The sequence below is a fragment of the Triturus cristatus genome, chromosome 11 (genome assembly GCF_964204655.1).
Source record: "Triturus cristatus chromosome 11, aTriCri1.1, whole genome shotgun sequence".
NCBI classification, from domain to species: Eukaryota; Metazoa; Chordata; class Amphibia; order Caudata; family Salamandridae; genus Triturus; species Triturus cristatus.
Genome location: NC_140594.1, coordinates 1,047,207,210 through 1,047,222,077, shown reverse-complemented (window position 1 = coordinate 1,047,222,077; position 14,868 = coordinate 1,047,207,210). Strand labels below are relative to the sequence as shown.

The following is a 14,868-nucleotide window of genomic DNA, read 5'->3' as shown; positions in this document are numbered from 1 at the left end:
TATGTATCCTCCTGAGTCCATGAGCGCCCTATCACCTCTCACGGAAGTCTCACAGTGATCTGCAAAGACCCATTCATGGACTACCACCAGTTGTGCAGACCAATAATACACCACAGGTCTGGAAGGGCTATCCCATCCTCGAAGATTCCGTGAGTGAGCTTAGTTAGAGCTATCCTCAGGGTAACACAGTTCTACAGGAGTTGCCGTAGTTCTTGAACTACACTTTGGAAGAAACTTTCCGGAATGACATAGGGCATGTTTTGTAGTGCATATGGGAATTTTGGTAGCATTATAATTTTATATAAAGCCACCCTAACCAACAGGCAGAGTGGCATTGTTTTCAAATGCATAGTATCCTTCCTTAACAACTCCAGTGTTCTGAAAAGGTTGCCCTTGAGTAAGTTCTCTGAAGACTGGGTAATACTAAGTCCCAAGTATCAAAAGCCCTGTCTGGAGATCTGTACGTCACCCCAAATCGATAGGTACGGGTCCCACCTCCTGAGTGGACAGAAGACTGATTTAGACCAGTTAGTGCAAAATCCACTCTATCTCCCAAAAATCTTGATAACTTACATTATTCTATCAATAGAAAGTTCAGGGTCAGAGACATAAAATAAGATGTTGTCAGCATATAGTGAAATTTTCTCCTCCCAGTTTATTTCCCATTGCAGACTAATTAGGAGGGGGGGGTCACCTCTCACCCAAATTTTACATGCTCCTAACCCAGTAAGAATCGACAAGACATCCATCTCTCAATTCTCTTTACCCCTCGTCCAACTTTGTTTCAATTCTCATTTTATTGCAATTTTTGGGGGTCTTATAACGTCAGATCTGCATGTCATATATTCCATCTAGTTTGTATAATGATCTCTGAGGCACATTTTTAATTTGTATGGACTCACCAAATATCATGGCAATATTATGAATGTATTTATTGTGGCTATTATGCATCTAAAACAGCAATTATAGAGGAAATTTCTCTCAAAAACCTTGGTAACGGGGAGGTACAATAAAAAATTCAATACAGTCCCTGTTCATGAAAACTTTGAATAGGAAAAATCAATTAAAGTATCAATTATATTTTCATGACAGCTCTGCCATTGTGGTTACTTCATCCAAAGAAAGGACACATTTCAACTCTGTGACTGTGGGGATTTGTAAATACTGTGGGTGAGGATAGAATGAAAAAAAAAATATGGTTTCAGTATCATTAGAAGCAGGAAGTTTAAAAAAGGTCACCTGGATTAACACCAATAGAGTGCTGAAAAGGGATAAGCAATGCTGCAGATCAATGAATGTTTTGAAAGCTCTGCACATTGTGGCAGAAATAGATTGCATGAACATCTTGATGCGCGAGAGAAGCTTGTGCCGATTAAACTCCTGATGCTTGGAGTGGACATTGGCAAAACATTAAAGGATTCAGATGGAATTTCTAAGCCCTGGTGAAATTTCCATTGCACGAGCATAGTCTCATGTAATTTTGTGACTTTTATGTTATGCTTGCGACTTCAACTTCCTGATATAATTTTTTTTGCCGTATGACACAATTAAGCCACATTTACAACACAATTGTAGTCAGGGCACAAGTCGGGGGTACACACAGGTACACGGGAAAAGTGAAAATAGTGGGTGGACGCGGCCCCCCCAGCCAAGAAGTTGGGACCCACAGAAATATGCGGAACTTTTCCCGTTGTAAGACACCGTGACACGTTCAGCAGCGCATGTGCGTTGTCTGCTTTCAATTCCCAGCAGCAACGTGCAGACAGCGAAGGAGCTTTTTTTTCACCTCGAGCTGGGCCGAAGTTAAGGGGCCATCAGGCCTCCTTTTGTTTGAATATCCTGACTGGGGGCGGCCTGGAACCTCACACATAAATGTAAATGCCACAGTGGGGAAACAAAGGCACTCGGCTTCACAGGTACTTAAGAGAGGAATGCTTTTGCCTTTGTTCAGTCCCTGTATATAAGAGGTGCATGCACTGTAAGAATGTCAGGTGTGTTGGTCTGTCCCACTATTGACACAAATAACAATTTCAATAGCACTATTTTATTTCTTTTATAGCGCTACACAACCCAAAGCAGGGTGTCAGAGCTCTTTACGTAACATACACATTATACATTGACAATAAATCATATAAATGTATAAATCAATGTACAAGATGAGTTACATGAGACATGGCTACAAGATGTAGGATTCACATGTCCTTCATAGCTCACTGTGCTATATTACAAGGATTACAATTTATGAACTGCAGGAAACAAAAGGTTCTCAGTGTTTAAGGCAGCAAACTTATCTACATAAAATACAAATTTGTAATCTGCATGTTACATGATGTGCTTTGCAGAACACATTAACCTTATACTACTTTGATTCAAATATAGGACTTCACAAAGCACAGATCTCTCCAACAAATGCGTTAAACTCCAGAGTTATCTCACCATTCTGAGATATACTGGGCACCTTTTCAGCAGATGCCTTAACCCAATCAAATAGTTTAAAATGTAGACTTTGCAACCAAGTAAGCATAACAGATCTACTGCCAAGCTTCTCCTTGTTGCCAATTTCTTAGTGGCAGGGCTAAAAAAATAAATGTTTTAGTTGAGGCCCAGATTTTGCTTTGGGATTGCGCCACTTTTTTGGCACAGCCTCGATGCCAAATCTCATTTGTTAAATCTCATAATGCGCTTAAATGTACTCATGATATACCTGATAATCATATGTGTGAGGTCTTAATATTTGATGTTACTTCTTGGGATGTCACTTCCAGTGAGGTCACTTCCTGTGATGTCACATGCAATGTCACGCGTCGTGACATCATGCGCTGTCATGGCACACGTCAGGATTTCAGATGTATACTGCCTAACCTGGTAGGTCCCCCACTTTCTTTTTTTAGGACTTGTGCCCTGATTGTGGTGAAGGAGAATAGGAGCAAGACGAATGACCAGAGTGCGATTCGCTTTTGTTCGCAGCTTTTTTAAGCATGAAATGCATCCTTCCATCCAAATTGGACTTGAGGACACATTCCATGCTAAGATATAGTGCTAAATGCCGATTTTGCATTTTGTTAAATTTTTTGTAATTTTTGAGCAATTTCGTTCATTTACACAAAAGCAATTTTCGTGCATCCCTACCTAAATTCTTGAACACAATTTGTACGCCTTAGTAACATGGAGGACCAAAACTACATCTTTACCAACAGATGATAATTTGGGTTTTTTGGTGGTCTTTGGTTCAGCAGAAAATCTTCTACTGCAAAAGACTGGGATTATGGATGTTCCAATAGCTTTGCACTGGGGCGACTCAGATATTGGCAACATTCACAAATGGCTGCCATGCTTTTCTCATACCAAGTGCATTTCTAAATCATCACCTACAATGGAAGGAGCAGTGGGAAAAGTGCCCTCAAGTACTGGAAAAAATTGTGGCAATGTAGAAGGGGCTTCTTCGCATGGAAAATGTTAAATGATAAAATGAGGAAACAAAATAAAGGTGGTTTTGGATATTTCACTAACTGTATAGCTGCACTATTGACTATTAATTGTTGCATGGGTAGGGCTGACAGGCATACATCTGGGAAACCACAAGTTATTTCTTCTCAGAAATGCTTCTGCATCCATAAACGCATGATGTAGCGGTATTCGACATTTTTGTGAATCGGCCGTTCGTCACAGGTGAATGTTGAAATGTAGGACATTTTGAAACAGGAAGACTTGCAACCGCCCAACAAAATAGACTGATAGGGGTGGATTTTAACAAGAGCCAGGAACAAACATGCGAAAGAGGTTAATGCAAAGTCTAGCTAGCAGAGCTCTCCCTAATAAAGATGGCAGAGAAAATATATGCCATTAGGCAGTAAAATGGCTCAGTGAGTTAAGGTGGCTGCTGAAAGGTGTGCCAATATTAGGCAGTAAAATGCCTCTGTGAGTTAAGGTGGCTGCTGAAAGGTGTGCCATTGGTCAGTAAGATGACTGGGTGAGTTAAGGTGGCTGCTGAAAGGGGTGCAATTAGCCAGTAAAGGGGCTCTGTGAGCTGTTTGTGTCTGCTGAAAAGTCTTGCATGTAGCCTTGACAGCCAGTATATGAATCTAAAGGTCTCTTCTCGGCCTCCCACAATTCAAAGGGTGATAAAAAAAAGAGTACTCTGGGTAGGGCGGCTTTAGTTTATTAACGACAGCAGTTCAATAACTCTATCCACTCCCATCCCATAAGAAATTAGGACTCAAAAATGGATGGTAAAGAGACAAACTGATTTGACTTTCTTTTTGTATGCATTATTGCCTCCTTTTCTACTTCTAGGAGGGGCACGTGCACCAAGTTAAGCACGATGGTAATGCTAGAGCAAGTTTAATTTTTACTTACCTTCTAACAGAAGCACGCGCTTAAACGCGAAGAGAACCATGTTCGCGGAGCTTTTACGCCACCTCATTGGTCCAAAGGAGCAAGCAGCGTCACGTGCCGCTTTCCTGTGCTGCAAGGCAGACGACGGGAAGCACTTACCATTACCGCGGGCTGGCGGTGCGCGTCGACCACGCGGTAAAGGCCGAGGACGAAGCCTTCATCCCTGTCTTTGTTGATCTCCTCGAGAGCCCAGGACGCCTGGGGCTCGGTGGCGTTGCAGTCTTCAGATAGCAGCGGTGGGATGGGTAATGGCTGCACGGGGATCACCGGACTGACGGCATTGGCCAGGGACAGCAGCGCGAGACACAGGACTGCAGCTAGCTGCTTCATGTTCCAGCTTGAAAGACGCGCCCCCCCCTCTCTGAGCTGCAGCTGGCTGGGTTTAGCTGATCTTTAATGGCAAGCACAAAGGAAACACCCAGTTGTTACTCAAACTAGCATGATTTATATAGTCCTGTTCATCAATCGTGTCAGTTATCTGCGCATAAAGTGGGCTGAATCAGCATATTTTGGAGTGAATGATTGATGGGTAGTTCATACCTGAGGCCAATTTATTTGTGCAATAGCCCTTTTCCTTGCAAAGGGTCAACCGCCTGGTATCAGTGTCCTATCAATATATTTGTCTTAGAACCTCATGATACCTGTTCTCGCTCAGCTTCCAAAGTCAGGACCTGAGGTATGATTTTCAAACAGGTTCTCCCAGGTGAATGACAGGACTGTGCCTAGTAGATGTCCTGCGGTGCAGGAGATGAGGTGGGACATGCAAGCCTTTGCCTTACTTTGGGGCTTATTAACAAAGATATTTAAACTACCTAAATAGTACTCCTATAGGACTCTTTTACATACTCTTACATGGGCCCGATTCACAAATGTAAACTTAGACCCGAAGTCTAATTTTAGACCTGAAGTCTAAGTTAACACCTAAAGACCAAAGGCCCGATTCACAAAGGCAAAGTTTGACCAGAAGTCTAACTTTACTACTTTTCAGTATCCACGAAAGTAAATTACTACTAGTAATTTTACTTGCAGTTAGTTTACTAGTAGTAACTTACCTTTGTGAATACCAAAAAGTAGTAAACTTAGGCCTAAGTAGTAAACTTAGACCTAAGTCTAAGTTTACTACTTTTTGGTATTCACAAAGGTAAGTTACTACTAGTAACTTTACTATTAGTAATTTTACTATTAGTTACTTTACTACTAGTAACTTTACTAGTAGTAACGTTACTAATAGTACTATTAAAGTTACTAGTAACATACCTTTGTGAATACTGAAAAGTAGTAAAGTTAGACTTTTGGCCTGTGTTAGACTTTTATTCTAACTTTACCTTTGTGAATCGGGCCCTTCAAGTTTAGATCTGAAATCTAAGTTTAGACCTTAAGTCTAACATCAGACCTGTAGTCTAACTTTAGACTTGAAGTCTAAACTTAAACTTCAGGTCTAAACTTAGACTTCAGGTCTAAGTTTACCTTTGGAAATCAGTTCCAACATGTCTTTACTTACTGGCTCCTAAACTTCAACAGTGGTTATGAATTGGGAATATTCAGACACAATTCATATGCAATTAGTAGAAATAGAAAGTACTGGGACCCTTATATGTTTTTACTGATAGAAAGTTGGATGTTTTGGGCTTAAATCACATAGGTATGTAAGACTATGTAAAATAGTCCCTTCCACATAAATGCTTTCATTAAACCCTATTGTGGTGAAACTGGCATAGAAGCAGAGCAGTAAGCTTCAATCTGGGAACACTCCTAATTGAGAGAGTCGGAAAGGGTGGGAGGCAACAACTGGACATTGGGTGGTCCTTGAGACCTGATAGTAAAAGTAGGGCTCCAATCCTTCTCCCTGAATACTAGGTTGCTGCCTCCCCATCTGTGAACTTCTGGGATGCAGAGGATTTTCTCAGGGAGGCCATGATGTGAGTTTAAAGGGCCTCACTGTTGCAGAGAAGAGAATGAAAGGTGCAAGTAGTGAATGTCCCATGCAACAAAGAATGGTGGAGGTGGCCTTGGAAACCCAAAGGCAACTTAGGAATCAGATACCCGGCAATGAGTACAGTTCTGGAGACTCATGCTTTTGATGAGGTGTAATAGACTGGTCTAATTTTTTTTCCTAAACAACACATGTGTGTTGTATTGCAGGTAAATGCAACCCTGGAAATGTCCTAATTCCAGCCCATAATGAGTAGCATGAGTGTGACAAGTGATAGGGCCGGATTCTTGTCTAACCAATTATCTGCAAGAACCCTCTCAGGTCGCCAGGATCTTTTTACTTGCCAAATAGCGTAGAGGGAGTAAACACAATTATCAGAATATAACTACTGCAAGTTGACATCATTAAAGGATGGAGGACTCAGGATCTAAAATGTCCGAGATTTTATTATGAGCAAAAACATCTGAACATAAAGGCACCTCAATACAAGGCACAAAAGATAAATGGGCACTAACACAAACGCTAACCTACGAAGGATTCGCATTCGACTAAAAATAAAAAGAATTACAGATTCTAAAAGCATCAAATAAGAATTGTTATGCTAATATCAGTTTTCGGAGTCATTAGTTAAAACATTTCTGTCCCTACTCTATTCTAAAGTGGCATCCCTACTTAGCATTCCCTCCCAAGCCAGAGAATCATGAGAAAGGTGTCAGAAGTGAAACTTCCTAAGAAGTCTTCACTTAGTGAGAGCTCGATCTTTGATGCTCCTTCTAGCTTCCCGCCTAAACCTCATCTGCTCAACCCACAGGAGTCTATCCCTAATACAAAACCCCAAATTCGCAGAACACGCCCTTCAGCCACGTCTTCCTCCGGTAAATTTCCATCCAGAGCTGTCCATCTTCCATCGTCCGTTAGCTTGACCTTGGGTCCCAGGCACCTTCCAAACTAAGAGTTACAGTTGCACATTCCAGGCACTCCCCTGTAGGCTTCCCACTGTATCTCAACTCCTAAAACAAAGACTTATTCTCACTAACGAGCTAAATGTCCTTGCACCTGCAACAGAAACATGGGAACGACAAGGAAAGCTCTTCACATCTTGAAGTTTTACATTTCACGGCAACTCAAGCGTTAACCCCTTCAGTGCCCCGCCCTTTCCCCGCCCTGTGGCGGGCGTTACATTAGCGGGCGGGGTTCATGACGAGATAGTCTCGTCATGGGCACAGCGCAACCGTGCTCCATGACGAGACTATCTCGTCATGGGCACTGAAGAGGTTAACCAAGAAATCCCTGTCAGCCTGTAAAATATAGCTAAAATAAAAATGAACAGGCCTTCTCTTCTACATATGCAGTTAGACCTTACAAAATTAAACACATTATGAAATTAAATTCTAAGCATTAATTCAACATAATCATCTTGTAAATGAGCAACCTACTTCTTAATTCTAACGTGGCACACATTTAATCCATTACATTGATTGTGAAACCTAATCATCTACATTACTCCAAATACATTCACGATAACTTGCAACGTTAAACCTCGCAAAACGTTATTACATGTCTAACACTTCTATGTTACATGATTATAGCAAATACATTTCTATGACGCTTCTAGACATACACCGATTATATGCGGGTGCCGACTAACGGTGAATATGATGCACCCCTACAAATTCTCAGAATCACATGGCACTCTATCAGTTCCCCCCTTTGATGACAATTGTCATCACACCATCACAACTTCATTCCCTTTGGAGAAAGAACCGACCTAAACAGTGCTTGTTGCCATTCTACTCTGTCGGAACCCCTCCATCCTTTTAAGGTTCTGATATTGACTGTCCTGCAGTCTTGCCATTCTTCTCTCATTCGCTCTGAGAGCTCTCTCAACCTTATTTCCCCTGTACCATTTACAGACTCTAATAAGTCCCCACAAACAGATCACACAAACCACAACGATAACCAGTGGCTTCAGCACAAATACGAGGAACCCTTTTCCCAAGTTTGCAAACCAACTTCCAATACGACCAAATCCTTTACCAATCTTTTCCCACACATTCTCTTCAGTTAACTCCGCAATCTCCTGGTGAATCGTTGTAATGTTGTCTATATATTTCTCCAAATTCTTGCTATTGTCTGGAATATACGTACAGCATTCCTGGACTTTCAACAATTTACAGACTCCGCCCTCTTTTGCCAATAGCACGTCTAAAGCAAGACGATTTTGCAAAACCATCGTTCTTATCGATAACATCTCTCCATCAACCAACAGCAATGACCTCGCCGTGTTCATTGACAATTCATCAACCACAGTCGCCTGCTTTCTTATTTTCACGTCATTCAGGACCACACCCAAACCGGGTATCATTGCTCCAAAGATATCACCAATCACTGCTCCTGCACTTGCAGCTCTTCGCACTTTAGAATGATGTCCTGTCTCTAACAAATTTAAATCTTCTATATGGTAAATCTTCGGAAAAATGATAGCCAAGTAGCATGTACCATACCAATTCACAGGCAATCTCACGTAAGCATTCTTTCCACATACAAAATACACCGTTGGAATCACTGCAAAAAGTTCTTAGCAGAATCTTCCATAGTAAAGGTATGGTCACACGTACTATGTCCCACTGAAACCTTGTCATAATAGGTCTGAGGACGTCCTACGCACAAATTCCCCTTCTGTACTTGATCGAATGCTATAGGTCCATAACTTCCCTTGGATCTGTGTAATCTCTCCTCCTCAGTCCAATCTACTGGACTCTCTCCTGTGTTTCGTGTCTGGGTTAGTTTTCTATATCTATCCTCAATCTGGCCAATAAACTTCTTTTCAGTTTCCGACAATAAGCACGTCAAAATATGTCGATGAGCATAAGCTGAGTCTAAACTCGTAGTCGGTATGAAATAAGTCCGAAGTCTATTTTCTGACTTATAATAATCATACTTATTCAAGTGCTTATATGCCGGAACTTCAGGAAGTACTGCATCATAGTTAGAAAAGAAATACTCGAACTGTTTCCTCTCATAGAACAGGCTAAGCAATAAGCTGCAAGAAATCCCATATGTTAGTGGAAGGTGATGGTATCTAATACCCTCGTCTACAGAAGAAGGCAACTGCATACACACATAGCAATCCTTCGCATCCATCGCATCAACATACTCATACAACAGCTTTGCATAAGCATTAAGCTTGAAATCACCTCTAGACAGGTCTACATGAAGTCTACGACTCTCTTCAAGTGTCAAAGCTCTTTGAGCTCCTATAGTAACCCATTTTTGGCTTGAAGTGGTAGGTGTAGGTGTCCCCTGTACCTCCCCCTCCTGCTCGTGTGACACTATATATGAGGCTACAACTATCGCAACTATAGCAGCTATCACTATCCCTAAAAGTGTACCTATCACTAGTTTAGCCCTACGGTGAGTATTTCCAGCTTCTGCCATCTTCATAAAGTTCTCAAAGTTCAGTTCAATGACAACAGATAAAAGTCTCTTTCTCATCCAAAATTTCTTGTCAACCCAGTTCAGTCACCACCTTGAAGCTGGAAAACCCCTAGCAATTTTCAGTTCCTGATTTACACAGTCCAGAAAAAGACTTCCCTAGCCCTCTTTAGTTCTCTCCAACAGAAAATCGCTAAATTTATTCTTCTTCCACTCGGGCCTAGGTTATCTTCTTTCAGACTTATATACAACACAAGTTCACTATCAGTCCAGAACAATATTCGGTCCCAACAGCTCTAGGACCCCGTGCAAGATTTCAATTCGAAGTGTCATCAACTCCTGAGGTGCTGGTATAACAACAAAAGTCGGAAAGACTAAGGTTTCCAAAATCAGTTCACAAACTTTACTCAGAAGCGGTGGACACGGAATATTGAGGGTCAATATCCCATCGATCTCCAATCCTGGGATTTTCTGCAACGCTTCTATCTTCAGGTTCGGAGAACTGCTGACCAGTGTCAAGGATTTCAGCCTCCCCGTGCTCGGTATGCCTGGCATCAGTCACAGCGTATGTCCACTCTGGTGAGGCGTACCTTCGACACGGCACTCTTGCTCTCCTCAACTTTCTCAGACCACCTTGAGCTTGCTCTTCGTCACTCTGCTCCGATTCAGACGTCTCGGAAACTGGGGCAAGATCTCTTCCCGGTGCCACTCGCAAGTTGACCCGTCTCTGACTCACGGGCCAAACCCTTTCTGCTTCTGTGGCACTTCTGCTCTCCCTTTGAGTACCCTGTGCACTACTTCCTTCTTCAGCAGAATTTGACTCTACTCCACCCACAGCAACACTTTCTTTATCTGAGTCGAATTCGGGACTTCGACTTGCAAATCCCCTTTCAGCTTGGTCTAGTGCACCACCAACTGCGTCAGCAACCCTCACAGCTTGACTTGCCCTCTCAGATGGCTCTGCCACCTCAGCTGGATTTTCATTCACGAGAGAGGCTGTATCTTCCAGGGGTGCTGGAACTCTGCGGGTATGGGAGGCATGCACCCAGTTCGGCAATCCCCCACACTTCACTGCTGTATTCGTAACCAAGATTATCTGGTACGGCCCATGCCAACGAGCATCCAGGCAACTCTTCCTCACGTGCTTACGCACAAGTACCCAATCCCCTGGGCACAAGTCGTGGCACAGGTCACTTGTGGCTGGAACAGCTGCTGCTTGCGCCTGCTACGTCAGCCAGGCCTTTACAGTAGTCGAGAATCAAATCATCAGTGATGTAAATCAAAGCATTGGCAGGTATTGCCAGCAAACGCATGAGGATCTCATGAGGTGACAATCCAGTCCTCCTATCAGGCACACTACGGAGACTCATGAGAACTAAGGGTAATGCGTCTGGCCATTTCAAAGATGTTGAAGAACACACTTTTGCCATCCGGGCTTTCAAAGTCCCATTAACTTGTTCCACAATCCCAGAAGCCTCTGGTCGATAACTGCAATGCAACCTTTGGTCTACATTCAGGGCAGCACAAAGCAATTTCATGATCTCACTATGGAAATGCGTTCCTCTGTCAGACTCAAAAGAGGTCGGGAAACCGAACCTCGGGATAAGCTCTCTCAATAGTAACTTGGCTACGGTGAGTGTGTCATACCTACGTGTTGGGTAAGCCTCCACCCATCTAGAAAAGACACATACTACAACTAATATGTAGCTCAACCCATTGCACCTTTGCATCTCAATGAAATCCAACTGCATTCTGTTGAAAGGCCCACCTGACCTCCCAATATGACTCAGCGTCACAGCCGTCCTCTTCCCTACATTCATTTGTTGGCACGTAACACATCTCTGACACACAGCTTCGGCTACTGCACGAAACTTCGGATTGTACCACGTTTGGCAAAACACTTGCACCATCGCATCTCTACCAAGATGCACAGCACCATGTATCAATCTTGCCATTGGATTCAACAGACATTCCGGTAACACAGCTCTTCCATCATTCGAAATCCACACATCCACATCTCCCTTCTCACATCCAGCTCGCACCCAACTATCCCGTTCTTGATCGGAAGCCTCATCCTGCAACCGTTTCAGTTCTTCCCATGTATCGGCCATGGCTAACATCACGTTGAAATCGGTTCTTTCTTGGCTTCCCTCAACATGCCTTTCAGTGAATGTGCATCCCTGTTCTGCACAATATCGAGCAACTTCATCTGCATAGTTATTACCTAATGACACAAAGTAATTCCCCTTGGAGTGTGCAGAACACTTAACAACTGCGATTTCCTCTGGACTTTGCAATGCTTCCAACAATTGCCTCACATAATCCCCATTTCTAATGGGTGAACCAGAAGATGTCATAAACCCTCTCTGTGACCATAGCTGTCCGAAGTCATGAACGACACCAAACCCACACTGGCTATCTGTATAAATGGTGATACGGATCTTGTCAGCAGCCAAACAGGCACGGGTCAAAGCAATAAGTTCAGCCACTTGTGCGGAGTATACTCCTTCTAAATAAGCGGCTTCAACCACTCCAGTGAGGGTACAGACAGCAAACGCTGCTTTCAGTCGACCAGCACTGTCTCTTAAGCATGAACCGTCCACAAAGAAAATTTCATCCGACTCTGGAAGCAGCTCATCTACAATGTCAGGTCTGGGTTTGGTGCACAATTCAGTCACATCAAGACAATCATGGTCCTCACAGTCTTCATCGTCTACATTTGGAATAGGCAACAGTTTGGCAGGATTTAAAACAGAACACCTCTTCAGCGTCACGTTATCTGCAGCAAGGATGACTTGTTCATAACGTGTCAACCTATTATTCATGAGGTGGTGTGTTTTAGTCCTGGTCATCAACAGTTCAACAGAATGTGGTACATAAACAGTAAGCGGATTACCCATTACAATGCTCTCACATCTTTCGATACTGACACCCGTTGCGGCAACGGATTTGAGACATCCGGGCAACGCAGAAGCTACTGGATCTAAAGTAGCTGAAAAGTAGGCAACTGGTCTACGGACACTTCCATGAGTCTGAGTTACAACTTCCAATACACAACCTTCCCTTTCGCAGCAGAATAAGGCAAATGCCTTGTTGTAATCAGGCATTCCCAAAGCTGGAGCGCAACACAAAGCTTCTCTCAGCCTCAAAAATGACCTTAAACAGTCTTCGTCCCATGGTACCGGATCACTGACATCCTTACACGTCAGCCGCTGCAAAGGCTTCGCTCCACAGGAAAAGTTTGGGATCCATTGGCGACAATAACCAACCATTCCCAAGAACATTCGGACTTCTCTCTGAGTAGTGGGAACAGGCATTTTCAGAATAGCCTCAATGCGATCTGGTGACACCTTTCTCTTGCCTTTCTCAATTCTGTGACCCAAATACTGTACTTCACTCAAACAGTACTGCAATTTGTTTGGAGACACTTTATGCCCATTCTCCGCCAAATAATTCAACAGAGCAACAGTATCGATCCTTCAAGCGTCTTCAGTTTCTGACGCCACAAGCAGATCGTCAATGTACTGCACTAGAACAGAGTTCTGTGGCAACACAAGACCTTCGAGGTTTTTCTTCAAGATCTGATTAAAGATAGACGGGCTCTCTGTATACCCCTGTGGGATACGACACCACGTTAACACACGATTTTCCAGCCGAAAAGCAAAAAGAAATTGTCTCTCCTCATGCAGAGAAATCGAGAAAAATGCTTGACACAAGTCAATCACTGTGAACCATTCAGCTTCACATGGGATCTGAAACAGGATCACAGACGGATTCGGTACCACTGGACAACATGGAACAACTATCTCATTGATTTTCCGCAAGTCTTGTACAATCCTGAATTTCCCACTCGGCTTCTGTAGTCCCATAATAGGCGAATTGCATGGGCTACCCATGATCTCTCTCAGAATTCCCTGCTTGATCATGGACTCAATTACAGGTTTAATCCCTGCAATAGTTTCAGGTGACAATTTATACTGGGGCGTCCTCGGGAACTCTACATTCGGCTTAATCTGGATTTTCACTGGGTCTACTCCCTTGACTAATCCGATCTCCTCTCCACTGAGGTCCCATACGTCAATTCCTCCACCGTCAATGCTGGGTATATTTCCACACACACACGTTGATTCGCAACCTTAAAGGTTGCATCGTCACCCCTTGTCTGTACTTCCACTCCCTTCGGGGTACAATAGATAGTGCAGTTAAGCTTGCACAATAGATCTCTACCTAACAGGCAAACTAGACTAGAATCACACACCACAAACTGGTGTCAATCGCTGAAATTCCCTATCTTGACTGGAATTGGCTCCGTCAAGGATCTAGTCAGTTTTTTATTTGCCACGCCAACGACTTGGATTGATTGTCCAGAAAGGGGTAGGTCTGGGACCACTGCAGATCTTACAGTCGATCGAGTAGCCCCCGTATCAACCAAAAAGGTCGTAGGGTGACCGTCAATATCTGCTTCCACAAAGGGTCCCTTCTGATCTACCTCTAAGACAGCTCCAAGCGCACAATCCTCTTCTCCTCTCGAGCATGGTCGTGCCAGTGGGTCTAGATTGTTTTCCTCACTCCCCTCAAACATTGGCATCTGCAAATATGTCCGAGCTCCCTGTTGTATATTCTGCATCTTGGGTGGTTGGGGAACCTGCATCTGCGGAACACCCGTCCCCCCTTTGACCATCTTAGGTCGAGTCACTGTAGGGACCACATCCGCCACAGGAACCTGGTCTATCTCTCCTTCCTGCTGTATCTGGTTCAACGGGTTCAAAGGACACTCACGTCTCCAGTGTCCAATCTGGTGACAAAGATGACATGCTGTAGTCTTTTTCAATGTCGCCACATCCATTCCTGTCTTAGGGTCTATTGACTTTGGCTTTCCCTGACCCTGGGCATTCTGAATTCCTCCTTGATTGTTTCCCTGTTTCCTTCCCAACGTTCCCCCATTGGGCTGTCCCTGGGCTGTTTGCATCTGCACAAGCATCAGTTTATCTTTCAACTTCCTGTGCTTGGATTCTATCTCATCACTACAGTACCTAGCATACTGTAAAATCTCATCTACAGGCTTGTTCTGCCAACAAATCAAATGCTGCTGTATCATGAGACTA

At 43.4% G+C, this 14,868-nt stretch overlaps 1 protein-coding gene across 1 annotated transcript in view; it reads right to left on the bottom strand.

Moving 5' to 3' along the window:
• Nucleotides 1–4,815, bottom strand: part of LOC146785920 (fetuin-B-like) — a 39,325-nt gene extending 34,510 nt beyond the window's left edge. Inside the window, exon 1 of the mRNA XM_085635318.1 lies at nucleotides 4,495–4,815. Within this exon, the coding sequence (XP_085491444.1) occupies nucleotides 4,495–4,725 (231 nt within the window). The 5' untranslated portion in view covers nucleotides 4,726–4,815. The remainder of the gene's footprint in view (nucleotides 1–4,494) is intronic.
• Nucleotides 4,816–14,868: the final 10,053 nt, after the last annotated feature.